This window comes from Nomia melanderi, chromosome 6 (genome assembly GCF_051020985.1).
Source record: "Nomia melanderi isolate GNS246 chromosome 6, iyNomMela1, whole genome shotgun sequence".
NCBI lineage: Eukaryota > Metazoa > Arthropoda > Insecta > Hymenoptera > Halictidae > Nomia > Nomia melanderi.
The window spans coordinates 12397026-12413650 of NC_135004.1; the positions used below are offsets into that span (position 1 = coordinate 12397026).

Here is a 16625-nt window from a genome sequence, read left to right on the forward strand (position 1 = left end):
CAGGAATTCAAGGAATTATGAAACTTCGTGTGGAAGTGGAGTAAGTAAACCTAACTTCAATCTTTTTTCGTGCCGAATTTCACTTTGAAAAGGTAAACAAAATTACAATGTATTAGGCTTGCTGCTCTGCTTGCACACAAAGTTTCATAATCTTTGAATTTCCGAGTTCGATAACTTCCCTCGTTAGTCGCGGTTAGAGATACTCCAGTTTCAGAATGAATCGGATGAACCCGAAAAATCGACAAGGTATAGGTCATTATTCGTGAACTATCCGTGACGCTTCTGTTTCCAATTCGGAGCGCGATGTTTGAATGGTCGCGACGCGGGAACAACGAAAAAAGAGGATATCTTCGCAGTGTTTCCTCGATCGGCATACAAGCGAGATCGCGCGAACGTGACGCTCGAACGGAAGCGAACGCAGGTGGGGGTTAGGAATTGCGAAGAGCGAGACAAACGAGGGTTGAATGGCCGTTTGCAAAATTATTGGGTAGAAAGAGGGAAATCGGGTGCAATCCGTGCGCGGTTAACCGCAAATGCCGAACGAATATATTCGTCCCTTTCTCGTTCTCTGCCGTACGTTTATTCGCGCGTCCTTCTCTTCCTGTCCCACGGATCCTCCCCCGACGCCGCCGACACCGCCGCTTCCACCCTCTCGAATTTCCTCGTCGCCCCTTCCGCCTTCGGCACTCCTCTTTCTCTCTCGCGGGTTGCTCATCGGAAATCATTGCCACGCCGCCAATTGTCAGCTGGCGGTACGGCGGATTGGCTCAGGCGCAAACGCCGTTACCTCTGTTGTTCGAAGAGCAGATCGTTAGGGGATGGCTTTAATACGCTCGGTATGAACAATTTAACGTTGACGTCGTTAGCGGATCGGCGTCGCGCGTGAACGCTCGCGCGAATATTTTCTGTCGCGCTGGCACAGATGCCCGAGTCGTTTTAATATTCCCGACCCGCTTAAGTTTTATTTCGGTTGAAACGGTCGCGTGTGAGCGCTTGTTTGTTTCTTTCTCCTATTTTTCGTTGTTTTCGTTTTTTTTTTTAATATTCCGCCGTGATGTTTTACGCATCCGCCGTACCGGCGAATGTTACGAGCTATTTTGTACGAATATTTTCCTCGCCGGTGTATAATATCGTACGTAAAAAAAAGGAAACGTCGCTCGCGGAACGACGGATTCTCAGCGCTATTCATATTTCCCCTTTAATATCTCGGCCGTTCCGCGTCATTGTTCTCTTCCGTCCTCGACCCGCCTTCGATCGGCCATCCTTCTCTCTTGTCTGCTCATCGGAAATCATTCCCACACCGCCAATTGTCAATCGCCGGTAGCCCGGATTGGCTTCGATCCAATACAACTAAGTTCTGCCCCGCTCGTCCCGCCGACCCGTCGGTCCTCCGGCGGATTCTGCGCCGGGCACACGATCGTGTTATCCGGATCGTCCGGAAATCCGTCGGATCGAGAGGATCGACGAAACCCAGCTGCCGGAGGAAAACCGTCGAAACGCGGGCGTGACTCGTGAACCGGGGCGGCGGAGATTAATTTATCCGGAAAATTCGGGGATTAAAACATATACCCGAGGCATGAATCGAATTTGTACGTTCGGCCTGTTTTCGCACTGATTTAACGACGATCGATGGACACGTATACGAACACGGGGGCCATTTCTGATAATTCTCGCGTTACGGGATGGTGGATCGGGAAATAATGACGACGGTACAAACTGTCGTTGTTGTTCCTGTTCCGGCAGATGTTTCGATTTTTCGAGGAGGCAAATGTTTAGTGCCCCATCGTCGCTTCGCCGATGATCGATTTCGTTTTGATGAGAGCGTTTCTCGATTCTCCCTTTATCCTGCTAATTGTCAAACGTGTAACGGAATTCGTGATAGTAATTGTTCTTTATTACAAATTAGAATTGTCGAGTTAAAATTTGAAATTGTTTGGATGTATTGGAACTGGAATAAATCTTTCGATGTTGCTGCTATACCGTGCGTGCCAGTGAGCTATAAGAGATTAAGCGCCCGGATTTCTGCCCTCTTTAGCGATCGTTGCTATCCTCATCATTTCCTGAAACTAGGTTCCGGGGTACTTGGTTCCTGCTACCAAAACATGTTTGTTTTCGTAACTTACCGACTCGAGCCCGTATTTTCTCGTGCCGAGTATCGATATCTCACTAACATTCGTTCCTTCCTACCCTCGCTCGTGTTCTTGGAACATCTACTCTCTCACATTATTATTTGTCGAATCCTACGGTATATTCATGTTCCCTAGATACATTTAACTTCGCTGAATCAGTTTTATCACGCGATGCGCCTTGGATTAACTAAGAAATTAATCGTTGGACGTTTACACAAGTACAGTTTTTTATTCTCGTCAATCGACTCTTACCATACCGCGCTGTTCAGTTTAAAAGAGCAGGATTTCTTTGATCCCGTCCCCATCGGGCCGTCGAATCACGAGGCAAAATTGATGAAATTATTTATGAGCGGGTAAATTACGCGCACGCGAGGATCAACCCCTTAAGGATCGTCGCGTGCGGCAAATTTGCATCGACATTTTAGCTATAAATCGGCGGGGAAGGACTGGTGGGCGAACGAAACCTTTCAGGAAATATAGGTTTCCCCGAGAATTCGAGGCAGGAAATGCTTGGCGAAAATTCCTGGTGGTCGATGAGGAGGATAACTCGTCCCTGAAGTGCAGTAACCTCGGCGGAAGAGTCTCTAGCCCGCTCTAGCATCGCGAGAAGGTCTTATGACCCGTGCAAAATGAATGCATCCCTTCGCAAGCTTGCATCCTTTTCATCCCTGCCCCGGGCCGCCCGCCATTGAGCCATCCGTTAAATCGAGCGTGTCCGTAAAACGAAATACGGAATTTCATTTGAATCTCTCGCTCCTCTCCCCGGCCTCATCCGTTCGCGCAGACCCTCCCCTTCCTTATTTATTCTTTATCTTTACCGAAGCACGGGGCAACGGGCTCGATAAAAATATTTACATAGAGATTGCGCGCCGAAACGGGGACAACAATTCCTTCGCGTGACACCGTTCTCCCTGTCGCGCGGAATTATCGAAAGCAACGAAATTCCGGCGAATAAAACGGTTCGCTCGCGACGACTCAACGAAACCAAGAACGGGGCGACATGAAATATTCCATTCGACGTGAAAACAAAGAAACAGGGCAAACTTTTCGAAAAACGACGGGAAAAAGAAAAGGGAACGGACGAGACGGAATCGCCAGCGAACGTCGTGTTTTCTTAAGGGAGAGGGATGTAGCAGTTTCAGTCGTTTCAGATGTGGAAAACATCCCCCTCGATGAGACGATGCGGTTACCTCGGTTTCCTCCTTCCGCCTGCCCTTCTCCCCGACCTTCGCTCCCGACCCACCGCCGCCCCTACCCTTAACTCTACTTGCGTATCCCGAACAGGTTACAAACGACGGGCACGGTATTACAAGCCGCAAATTACACCCCCGCCGACCCCGCCGCCACGTGAATGTGCGAGGCCAAGACTGCTGGATTACACCCCTGACTGCGAGAGCTTCCGCTGGAATACCGCTCCGCCCTCCACGGAAACGGAACGATCCGGGCTTCCGTGATAAATTAGGGTGAAGAATATTAACTGTCGTTAGGCAGACAATTATTGGAACACGGTAACGCGCGAAAACGGCCGTCCCTGCGGGAACCGTTCCCGCCGTTAGTTGACTTTCACGTTTTCGCGGCGCGTGCACCTCCATCGTATTCGCGTCAAGGAACGATCGGCCGGCCGAATTGCGCGTACAGCGAACACGCCGTAAATAACCGGCCAAACGTAATATCGACAGTGGTAAAAAGCACCGCCGAACTATCGACATCCAAAACAGATATTTCACGAAGATAAACGCGCCGCATAATCCCCCGTGTAAAGTGATGTTGCGAGCGTGCTTCTTCTGTTCATAAATTACAATATTCACGTGCCCGTCCCGCCTCTGCCCACCTATCCCCCTCGCTCGCTCTCCCTCTTGTTCACCTGATGCGCGCACCCCTCCGCGTACACCCCGAAAGTTACAGGAAATTCGCTACAGAATTAGCGCCGCGGATTTCGTAAACGATGAATTACTACGCGGCGTAGCTGTACTTTAATCGCTCGGATAACGACGCGCCACGGTGCCCGGTGTTTCTAAGTTTACCGCTGGATAACGAGGATAGATCGACCGGTGATCGATAACCGTTAAATCGCTGCTCCCGCTAATTAGCCACCCGCTAAACACGTTCCGCGTGATTCACAGCGCTGTTGGAGGAGGCGAGAAATGCTGCGCAGCCTTCCATTCACGCGGAAAATTTTTCGAGCTCGCGTCTGTGTAGATAAGAATGTATCGACGAATAACAAATTAACATCGAAAATGAGATGAGTAAAGATGAATTCTTCCAGGGCTAATTTCCGGCACAACGCACGGTATGAATGTTCGATAGCTTTAAGAGGGTTAACGAAACTGAACCGGACGGTCGAGAGTTACACAGGCAATGCACGGCGAAATGTTTTCGGTGTAATCTCGAACTACCGCTTCATTTTCCGGAATTATTCGTCCGCTGGAAAACGCGCGAGTACCCGAAATCCTTGCCCGTCCCGTGACGATCCTTTCCGCCTTTTCGACCGTAATAACGCGGCACAGACAGCTCCCTGGTAAAGCATTTCGTTAATTAATTTATACGATGGCGTGTCTGCGTTTGGACGCCCGTAAATGATTTCGGGCTCTCTGATTAGGAGGCAGGCAAACGGGAAACTAACGTGAAGCTACTTGTACTGTGTATTTGGGAAACGGAAAGTTTGATTGAAACCGACAGTGTTCGGAGGCGGATGCTGTTCATAGGATTTAATGAACGTGTTCACTTACCGTGCTCGCAAAGTACGTTTGTCCGATGCAGGGACATTCTTCCATTCCAGTAGCGCGAGTAACACACTTAATGCTACTCGTTAAACAAGTGAAACAGAAAAACGTGGAACGTAGGAATCTCATCGTCATAACAACTCCGGCATCCTCCAGATTCCACACCGCTTCGCGTGTGCACTCTTATCAAGATCTCGCGAAATTTCCGGGACAGGTTGACCTCCGTCTAGATGCGGTATCAGGAAACTTCATAATTTCCTTGATTATCCCGAGACAATGTCGCGGGAAAAGGAGAATGAGTAGCGACTGACCACTTTTAAACACTCCCCGTAAGTAGCCCACTGTGCCCAGGTAACTTTTAAGCTCCCCTTTTTCCCGTGTAGCGCCCGGAGTCTCTTAAACTCGCTCGCGCAGCGAGGAACATTTTTAATTGGAACATAAATTCTGGTAATTCGGGGTCGGAACTTTTCACCTCGGCCGCGCGAAGCGAACCTAAAGTGGGCTTCGAAACTGGAGCGGGGGGCAGGGTAGCAAAGCAGGGCGGGGGAGACTGTTCGTTTCACCTCGGAAAACGTTTTTCGCGTTTCCGAGAGTAAGCGGGAAATAAAGGGGGAACGAGGAGGCGGCGGGGGGTGTGCCAGGATGCTCCCGAAAACGGACGTGAATAATAGAGGGAGAAAGGAGATCGTTCCGAAGGAAGACGAAAACGCTTTCCCTATAGATGGAATCCTCTGCGTGCGTCGAGCATTCGGCGAACGTCTAGGACTCGGGTCCAACGGCAAATTTTCGCAGACGGTAGCATTACTTTTTACGAGTGTAGCACCCAAGAGACGGACCGTATCCACGGGCGGCGCTCCGGCGTGCTCCATATTTTATACCCTGTTGCTTTCGGCGCGCGTTACACCGCGGAACAGCCAGTTCGTAGGCTTTAAAATGAAAACAGATGTTATACGTGTTCCGTCGGCGATGAATATAAGAATAAATAATATTCTCGCACGTATGAGCGTATCTCGTCGTGACTCGCAGCTCGAACAGTTAACGCCGGGAACACCGACCGATCGACCAACGAAAATTCCGATGTGAATTTTTGATAAATATCGTAGAAGCGCGCGTGCTGAGACTTAGCGTGACTTTCATCGCGGCGCGCGTGCGAATAATAAATTCCGCCGAATGCAACGTTACGAGTTCCTTAATTGCGGACAGAGGAATAAAAAAGATGGTACTTCAACTGTGGCGAGCTCTGGGGAAATGGAAGGCGATACGGAAATAATGCGACGCGAACGTTACCAGGCAGGTACCGAGGGTAATGATGGTCCGTGAATAATAGAAAGAAGTACAAAACACTGCTTAGGAGGTTTATTAAATAGTATATCTTTTATTATTTAATATTAAGTATTTATTACATACAAGCATTTATACAATACGAAGTATTCTTTTTTTATTTTTAGACATGACTGATGATATTTAGCGTTCTCAGTATTTGTATGTTTAGAAACGATTCTTTTCGTATGTATTGAGATTATTATTATTGTTATTATTACTATAGTTAATTATTAATTACGTGTCCTTATACAGTAGGTTTTAGTTAGACCGAATAGAGTAGTTTGAATAAATAAACTCGGTACACATAGTCATTGCGCACTTCCGTTCACAAAGAAGGGCGACGCTGAGCGCGCCCCCCTCCCTGTTTTCCCTTCCTTTGTTTTTTTTCGTCAACGGTGAAAAAATTCATGGAGTATGTCGTCGTGATCGCGTAAAACTCAATCGAATTGCTTTGTTCTTGGTACCGTAAACTGCGCGTCGAAGAAGCTTCAGGCGGTTAACGTGTTGTTCGTGTGTGTACGTATGTCTAACGTGTCCTAGGATCGTACGCGTCTTTACAGAGCGGTGTGCTAGAATTTACCTCGATAAAAATACACGTCTGTCTTCCGTTGGAATCGTTAGTTTCTTAGGTATCGCGCGATTCGAACAATTCGTTACATCGAAACACTGCGTTATTGCATGCATGTATACGTTCGATGATCTTACTTTAAAAAAACGAAAAGACAATTTCCGAGGGTAACGAACTCGCGGTGATCGAAAGCACGCGTCGTTCGACAGCGTTGGGGAGAGCTCTCGGCGTGACACGGAAACGCATGATAAAAAATGGATATTCGAGAACACAGTGAAACCGTGGTGCGCAGTTCCTTTCTTTCTTTACGGATTAGCGGTTTTCTTCTCTTTCCTTTGTTTTTTCCCCCTATTTTCAGCTACGCTCACGATTCTTCTTCCGTTTTTCCCCTGGTTTTCTTTTTTTTTAGTTTCTCTGCTCATTCGAGAAATCTCGTGACGATCGGATTACATTTGATTACCATCGATATATAAGTTCGGGCCCGCAGGATCGGCCGGTATTATGCACCGCCTGCGGCCGGGCGAGGTGTTGAAACACAAAAGCATGCTAAAAAAACGACATCCATTTTACAATAGTATGCCACAGTAGTAACAACACAACTTCTGCCTTAGACACCGATTACAATCGTTCTGCTGAATAACATCAGGCGTTTACAAATTATCGTTCTCTATCTTGTATACTAGTATGATACCGCTGCTTATTTAATGAATAGCCACCGCTGTTACTGCACGCAACGTGACCTTGTAATTTCCGTCCGCACGAGCCCCGCGGGACAGATTCCGTCGGGTGGCGGGACCGCTCGAATTTACGTGCGATTAACGCCGGCGCTCGTGATCATCGGCGGACGCGAGCTGCGTCCTCGCGCTAAATCGTGGTCCGGTGAGAAATGAAGGGTAGTAGGCGTCATGTACAAACAAAGCGAAACTGTCGGCTGTCGTCGTTGTTTCCGGTATAATCCCGCGAACGGTTATGCAGTGGCTATTTCACGAAAGCAATAAATCGCCATTCTCGTCATCATCACAGCTAGAAAATTTATATTAGATCCGCGAGAAACGTAACAGTAAAATGAGAATCTAGTTGGATACCTAGAGTACCAATATTGAGGTGAGTTTTCTAAAGAGACAAAAAAAAAAGATAAACGAAGATAGAATAGATAGAAGGATAGAAAAAGAGAAAGAGAGAAAAAGAGTGCGAGGGGGCAGAGAGGGGGACAGAGGAGGAGAGAAAGAGAAAAGAGAAAAAGAGAGAGAGAGAGAGAGAGAGAGAGAGAGAGAGAGAGAGAGAGAGAGAGAGAGAGAGAGAGAGAGAGAGAGAGAGCGAGAGAGCGAAAGAGAGAGAGAAAGAGAGAGAGAAAAGAATATACGATAAAAACAGTAAGATTGCTTGACTAGTGAGCGCACGCCCCAAAAATGTAGTTATGGAAGAAATGTTTTTTTTCCGTTTTCGTTTTTTACATCATATCTTCGAAGAGGATCTTACTAGATATGACTTTACATAGATATCCTTTTCTATATTCAAATTCTATAAGGTAAATATTATTACTATATCTCTTATGTAAGGACAATCATTGGAGCTTACCTCCTACGTCATTTTGGCAGATACAGTTTCGCAAATTTCCCGATCCGTCTTCTTTATATATAATATTTATATGTATAATATGTATGTATATATGTATATCTCGTTTTAAAACCAATTCACAATCTTGTGCTATTGTTTTGTCAAAACCGCTTTTCAACACATTCGTCGGACGTATACAAGTCACGAATGCGTGGATTCGGGTCAAATCGGATTTCGCGTGTACGTCGATTTCGGTCACTAATTTTAACCCACGTTTGAAATTTGAACAGAACAAAACAAAAAATAACAGGACAAATAGAGAAAAAAATAATAAAGAACAAAGGGAGACAAAACAGCATTCGCGAAACAACAAAACGAATCGTGAAACGTCGTTACAGAGCACGGGCGACGAAAAAAAAAAACAAAAAAACGTGTGTGTTCGTGTGATTATACATGATCGTTTCAGCATTATCCCCAGATACAATGAAAATCTTTACGCGTGTAAGTATGTGTGTACGTCAAATGATAATTCACGTTCGAAAACAGGCCATGCTTTCCCATTGAAAGGCCCTCCAGAAACATTCGATTCGTATATCCTAACAGCATACTATAACGGACTGAGTGCCTATTTACTGGTTGCATAATATTATTAATTAACATTATATATTATTTTACAATTCTCGTGACAACGTTTAAAGGACATCGGTAGTCTTTCTCATTGATTCGACGTAGTGCCCCGATTTTCTCTACTTAGATCTCCGTTTCTACACATCGATAGCGCTTATTTACATTATCTCTTAAATGACGTCGTTTCGAACGTTGTTATTATTCTTATTATTATTATTCTTATTATTATTATTCCGTGTACCTGTATCGCTTGCTGGAAGCAACACGGTATTCTTTGTTTCGAATCCAAACTCTGTTCTTCCTCCGTTTCACCAGAATGTTTTAATATGCGCATTATGATAAAAGATCTGTAGACCAAGAATATCGTGTTACATTTACATACGTAATTGAAGTTACATGATCATATACAGGGTGAATCCTAGGAAATAGAACACTTAAATACTTCGGTAAAAATTACACTTGTCGAAGTGTAATTTCGATTCGACAGCCGTATGAAATAATACAAACATTTATTTAAAAGTTATTCGAAGTTTATCGATATTTTCTTTTTCTTTTTTGAAGATAAGCGATATTCAGGTGTTCCGTTTTCCGCGATTTAGCCTGCACCGATATAAATAAGATTACAAACTATCAGTCGCCGGTATCGGTACAGTAACGCATAGACATACCTGGTACTTGACTATTATCTTGCGGTTTGTTGTTTATAAAAGAATCCTGGAACGGATTTACATTGGCATTAGCAGCAGTGGGCATGTATGTGTTGGCCATTGGAGTGAAGGGTATAGCTGCTGGGTTTAGGTTCGAGTTGAGGGTGTCTTCATTGGCCAGATTGCTGGTCAGTTGGAGTATTGGGCCACTACTGCTATTACTGAGAGAGTCGAATTCCGTTAGGTCTAACAGGTTGTTGGTCACGTTGTTTTGTTTGCTATAAAATCAGCCAAAAAGGAAACATACAAATACTAAATAATAGGCAGAGTAACAAGACTAGAGACTACGTTGCTGTGAGCGCATTGTAATTTCCTATGGGAAGAAAATTACAATCACTAGGGATCGGCTAAGCCAATCAGTGGACCATTCATACCTTCGAAACACTATCTTGCTAAAGTGAACATAGTATATATATATATATGTATGTATGTATATACATAAAGTACAATATTTTAATTGTTCGATATAGAAGCGAATCTCAGAGTATCTAGAGAATAAGTCTAAAACGTTTTCACAAACGACCAAGGAAAGAAACAGATGGACAACTATATATTAATTACATTTGGATTTCGTTTATAATACGTCTTGTACTGAATCGATCGTGATTGTAAAACTTTCTCGAAAGTGAACGATCGTAAAGGAACATTGCAATCAATTCTCTTCGGTGGTAATCGGTCTTGCATCAGCATCACTAGGTCGCTGACTAATGTTCTCGAAAAGGGAGCTACTTTAATGCTTGTAAAGCAGCTACAAAAAAAGCGTTCGTAATGTGTGCTTCTGAAACTGATGCGGAATTCTATTTGAAAGCCGTAAAAAGGAAAACCGTACGTGGAACAGAATCGTCGCGGAAAAGAATCTTCTTCTCTCGAGAAAATTAGAAATACATAGGCAACGTATTTACAGTATACTACCATACAGCAGGTTTTACAGAGATCTGGTTACAGCGATAAATAATTTATCGTATCTATATCCGCTTTGAGTTTCGTATATCCGGATGATACTTGTTTTTGATCGGTACGCAAAGATACGTTCATTATATCAAATATTCATGCCCCGTATCGACACGGACGCCTATGGGGGATCAAAGTGGAGTGGAGCTGTGTGAAACACATGTTTATACAACGAAAGAGTAATGTCAAAAATGTGTGTGGAGGTTAAATAGTACATAGCAAAAGTAGACAGTAAGTTGACACGTACTGCTGGATGATGTACAACACAAACTCAAAGAACACGTATATAGAAACTTAGAGCAAAGAAAAGTTTACAAGCCACACCATATTGATACAATTAATCGACAACATGCAACTGGTGGTAAGAAAAAATCGGCAGTAAGAAAAAACGTTAGTCAATGAACACTTGTACTGAAAAAGGCATACATGACGAGCTTGAATAAGAACTAATTGGAGGAAAGATAAAAGTATAATAGCTCACCAAAGACGTCTTCGAACCTTCCGAATGAAATATATGTACAATGGCGAAGAACGCTCGGATGGCGAAAGGAAATCATTTATCTTTGATGAGCTCTCGAATGATAAAATTACAAAAACAAAACTTTTTTTCGATGAGTCATTAAATTTATGCTATTTATCTTTCTTTACATTATGTACACTGAATTTATTATTGATTAGTTGGTATGTAACGCTCTAACTCTGTTAGTCGTTTAACACTTCCATGCTTCGTATAACATTACATGTTTTTATGCCATTAACATATCGCTAAAAAGAGTCGACGTACATTATCAGTTTTCTGTACTGTTTGTTTGTTTTTTGTGTCTTTTTTTTTTGTTTTGTTTTAATCATTTAATAATCCTTCAGACGTCTACCTAAAAATAGTATACTTTGTAACTAATACATGATTAGATATAAATTATAAAATATATGTAAGTATAATAGACAATACAATATACATTTTCTCCATACCTCTCCGTGTTACCGTCGGATTATCGTCATCGTTTGTTTTTTTTTTTCGTATAATTTATTTTGTTAGTTATTGGAGAATAGCCGTGCGATTAAGGTGAACTCGTTTCGTTTCAGTAGCGATAAATAATATAATGCCAGTATATTTCGTTCTGTATTTGTCAACCATTGCTCTGACTACTTTTGCAATGTACAATAATACGGATAATTGTTTTTTTTTTGCGTTAGAATGATACTCGTATAAAGCGACCTTTCTCTCTACCGAGCTAAATTATGATTTCATAGGCAGTTCCCTTCCGATGTTATTCATAGGAAAGCGCAATAAACTTTGTTATTTAAACAACTATGCATAGTAGATATATATATATTTATTCTTTTCAAACTTAATTTCTTTGTTGTTCATTCGCGGATACTACAAAAAACATCTCAAACAACAGAATTCATTATATACACATTAACGATAGATTCTCAGCATACGCGTGTTTTCTTTCATAATTTAGAAACAAAGAGAAGAGGGGGGGCGGGGAGGGCAGGATCATTATCGTTTACATTTTCACTTCATTCTCTTTGAATTTTTGCTTGAAAAAATGAAATATGTCAATCGTACTTTTTCTCCGACTCTGAGCATAAAAACATACATTACAATTAATACAAGGTATATAATTAATGTGGCACATGTTCTAATCCTACTTTTCATATTCATTTGGAAAACAAATGCTCGTACTCCTAGCCATTTTCATCCGTGATCTCGTTCCCACTTGAATAAGTGGAAATTCTGGTATAAAATAAAATAGTATGTAAACCGCATCGATGCTGTAGAATAAATGCAGGAGAGAAGCGACATCATAGACAATGATTTGAAAATAGACTAGTAACTGTTACAAACTTCACGATCGGTTATTTATAGTTCACGCTCGGTGTGCGTGTGTGGATGAATTCGTCGTGAATATATAAATAACATTCATTACATAAATGACTAGAGTATTACCCTGAATCATTCGAAATACAGTGCTCTTTTACTTCTGTATGCGTTAAAACGTTGCTATGTTCACGAATACGTCATGTTTTGAATCATCAAGGATCAAACACTGAAACTTTCGCCACATTCATTGCTCGATTATAGTTCCCGAGACTATAAATTTCACATGCAACGCGTATCTCGATTCGAATTGATTCGTTTACTGTAATTACTTTTTTTTTTCTTATTTTTTGGAACAAGTATTCTTTTTTTGTGTTTTTACCATGAGCATTACCGTTTTCCGTTACACGAACATCACTAAAAGTCAGTCAACATTTGTTACGTACGTAATGGCTAGTATTGTGCAATTGTTTATAGTACGTTAGTTACATCGGTTAATCGTAATAATTGTTCCTCGAAAATAAAGAAAAAAGAAAACTGTAACTGCACTTGATAGATACAAGACGTAGCGCGTGTCATATTCATGCCGTCGTGTCCACGCGGGTGCTAAGTTAATAATATATGCACTCGGTAGAAACAACGTTCCAAAACGTTTATTACTAGAACGACTTTCCGAATCGTATGCAGAACGGTTTTCATCCGTGGAAAAATACCTCTTACTCTATGGCGCCTCATGAAATCAAAACGTATACGTTCGAACGTTTCTTCGTGAAAACTCCTATAGTGTCGAGGTGTGTGTGTGTGTTTTATGTGTATTCGTGTGTGGGTGTGGGTGTGTTTCGTGTGTATTCGTGTGTAGGTGTGGGTGTGTATGTGTTTGGTGTTACGCATGTGTGTAAGGAGAGTCAGCGGTGTGTAAGTAACGCTAGTCTGATCTAACGTAAGCCTTGCAACGGGCGTTTGATATAGTATTATTGTCGAACGATCTAAAATTAAATGAACTTACAATTCTTTGAGATGCTCTTCGATGTAATCATTCAATCTATCCGTCTGTTTTGTAAATTAGTTAACTGTTTCTCTTTTCTTGTTTCAGTAATCGATGAGAAAATCCAGTTATATTATGGATTTGTGTTATTTCGTATGGCGTTCGGTAGATGTCAGTATGTAACTCTTACATGTTAATGGTAAATGTTCTCACAAATCTGTTAACTGACTTAATTTTTATTATACTTACACGGTGGCATTATCCAGTGTAATCGATTGATTGTTGATACCGTTTCCGTGATTCGTATGATGACCGTTCAGTTCTCCCTCCACGTTACCCTGATTATTATCCAATACAATTTTACTTTCATTAATGCCGTTACTATGCGTGCCGTTATGCACAATATCCGTTTTCGTGCTGTTCTCCGTGTGATGAGCCCGCTGTTCACCGCTAATGAATTGCTGAGTCGCCTCGGATATCAGGCTGGCTGTCATCACGTCTTCCCCTTTGTTACCTGGTGCTGGTTTGTTCTCATCGTTCGGGCTGTTGTCTTCTTTCAACTTGTCGCCGTCACCACCTTCGCCCTGCACAACAATCATGCGACCGCGAACAAATCAATTAGCAAGTGTAACAAGGAATCAACGCGATGGACTGAAGAAATTTCATTAGCAAAGTGTTGTTACCTTGGTGGGTGTGTTGCTCTGATTTTTCCCCCGAGTTCTAAGCATGATTGCCTCGACGCGCTTACGTCTGGCGAGTCTTTCCTCTTCTTCCTTTTTGAGACGTTCAGCCATTTCGATCCGCTGTCTGTAACAAGAACATCATCTGTTCTATAACATTCCATTCAGCTTTTCACGAAATTGACAAATAAGTTAAGTACATCCATCCTTTCTATTAACTATTATCAATTGTTCTTTCAGTATGACAAACATAAATTAGTTAAGTATTGAAAAATATTCGTCACCTTTCGGCTTCTTCCCTCGCTTTCCGTTCAGCCTCTTCTTTCTCCTGTTTCTGACGAGCCTCTTCTTCTTTTCTTCTCCTGTCCTCCTCCTCGCGACGTTTCGCCTCCTCGATAGCCAGTCTCAGTCTCTGTTCTTCGGCTTCTCGAGCTTCGTTGGCCAAACGGAGCGATTCCTCTTCCAAACGCCGTTGCTCTTCCTCTTCGGCGCGTAGTCTCTCGGCTTCCAAACGTGCTTCCTCCTCCTACACAAACAAAAATGTTCACGCATGACCTTCAAGCATTCCAGCGTCGCGTCACATTATAAAATATTGTCCTGAGAACTCACCAGACGTTGACGTTCGAGTTCGGCTTCCCGTTCTGCTTGCTCTCTGGCCAATCTTCTACGTTCCGCGATAGCTGCTTTGGCCTCCTCCTCTGTGGTAATTCTGATCTTCGCTATCATCGAGGCTGAAAAGATATCAGTCATGAAACAATCAGCAATTCCAACCTATTCACACTACTTAATTCCCAAGATTACTCACCAGACATGTCGACCTGTTCTTCAATAATGTTTTCTTGTTTCGCTTCAGTTTCCGCTGGAGGCTTCTTCTCTTGCTTGTCCTCTTTCTTCTTGGGTGTCTCTTGTGACGGTACGGCTGCTTGATTCTCCTGACCCAAATTGCTCTCTTCTTTCACTTGTTTTGTCACCGGTGCAGGATTGGGCTGTTCAACGATGGCCGACTTCTTCGCTTCTTCGATACCTTGTTCCGCTGCGCTGATCTCCTGCTGCAACAAACACAGGATACAGGAACTTGATCAAACCGTTGCAAAATCTAGCGTTCCATCAATCCAACTCGACATTATCGAATTTAGACGATTCATTAATCAAACTAACCGTACATATCTTCATAACATAGATGGGAAAGCAATTACCTGCGACTTTTCCGTGCCCTGGTCTTTCTTCTCCTCGTGCTGCTTATCATCCGACTTTATTTCTTCCTTCCCCTCGTTCTTGATTATCTCCCCTGTGCTCTCTCGAATGAACGGCTCATGCTCGATCCCCGGGCTCTGGAGCGGCGTCGCTTTCGGGGTTATCCGCGGGGACGCTTTCGCGTTCTTCGCGAGCTTTTCCGTGGGCTTCTTGATCTCGGTCATCTTCGGCGTGGAAGGTTTCTTTGGAGTGTTGTGGACCTTTGGCAGTGGCGGCTTTGAATCCTTTGTCAGTTTCGCATCGCCGGACAGATCTGCGTTACCGAAATTCACGGGATCACCATCAGTACCAGCTTTCATCCCCGTGTGAGAAGTATTTCAATGTGCAATTTCGAATTACGGTAAACAAGGCATAAAAACTAAAGGAAAACCAAACGTAACCAATTCGAAGGAGTAATCATATGAGACCATACTCGATAAAATTCAATTTCGAACAGAATCGAAAGTTGAACAGAAAGGACTTTGTTTCACGCGTCGCGATCGGCACGACGTTATCGGTGTACAGGAGAAATAAATAAGAGAGAAGTGAAAAAATGGCATGCTCACTGTGTCGTTCTGTGACCGAAACACCGGTACCGGCAATAGAAGCAGGTCGCGGCCGACGCGGGGCAGTTGTACGGGGACGCAGATTGACGTTACTGCTGCCCACGCTGCTGGCGCTTTGCTGGCTCATGGAGCTGTGCGGTCGTGATGGGCTGTTCGGTGTCACCTCCCCGCTGCGGATGCCTACGCGTACCCACCCAAGGTGAACATCTCTTCATTTACGTGGTGTTAGGCTTATATGTCCGCGGCGTAATGTGCAAAAGAAACAGAGTCGCGGTGCCGCGACACACGGCACCTCCGCGCCGCTGCGACACTTCGCGGTTAATTAGCTGTCAGAGACCCTGCGGCCGCACACCCCTATCCTTTTCGAGGATCGGATCCCATTGCTCCGTTGACATTGAGAGGTCAACTTCAATCAGGCCGGTCAAATTGACCTTGAACGCGTTTCTCAACGATGTAATTAGGATACTCGATAGGTGTTCGATGTCTTTGTTCAACGTTTGTAACTATGAGAATTCTAATTCTAATCGAGAGTATTGATAGGTGAATATAATAAAGATGTAATCACAGAGATTAGAATTTTGAATGTTTCTTATACTCGACAAGATAAATTGTAATCTATTATTCTAGTGTGGTAAGATTGAGGTCGCTTCAATAAGGAATATAAAATTTGTTCAACTATCACGTACCAATTCCTAGTGTTTCGAGAATTTGCAAGTAGATACTGGACGAAGTTACTTAACACGATGACGGT

At 43.3% G+C, this 16625-nt stretch overlaps 1 protein-coding gene and 1 long non-coding RNA gene across 33 annotated transcripts in view; both read right to left on the minus strand.

Moving 5' to 3' along the window:
* Positions 1-6225: 6225 nt before the first annotated feature.
* The window catches only part of LOC116427961 (uncharacterized), a 293655-nt gene continuing 283255 nt past the window's right edge, over positions 6226-16625 (minus strand). For 31 of the 32 annotated variants that reach the window (XM_031978941.2, XM_031978935.2, XM_076368716.1 and 28 more), the window contains 9 exons: positions 15875-16054; positions 15272-15582; positions 14881-15124; positions 14685-14806; positions 14360-14601; positions 14079-14202; positions 13645-13979; positions 9596-9852; positions 6226-9274 (listed from right to left, as the gene is read on the minus strand). In XM_031978941.2, the coding sequence (XP_031834801.1) occupies positions 9261-9274; positions 9596-9852; positions 13645-13979; positions 14079-14202; positions 14360-14601; positions 14685-14806; positions 14881-15124; positions 15272-15582; positions 15875-16054 (1829 nt within the window). In that variant the 3' untranslated portion in view covers positions 6226-9260. The remainder of the gene's footprint in view (positions 9275-9595; positions 9853-13644; positions 13980-14078; positions 14203-14359; positions 14602-14684; positions 14807-14880; positions 15125-15271; positions 15583-15874; positions 16055-16625) is intronic. The other variant, XM_031978915.2, reaches the window with a different exon arrangement.
* LOC143174650 (uncharacterized) lies at positions 11409-13638 on the minus strand. The gene is made up of 2 exons (XR_012998866.1): positions 11555-13638; positions 11409-11457 (listed from the first exon to the last, which is right to left on the minus strand). It is a non-coding gene; the product is annotated as an uncharacterized LOC143174650 (long non-coding RNA).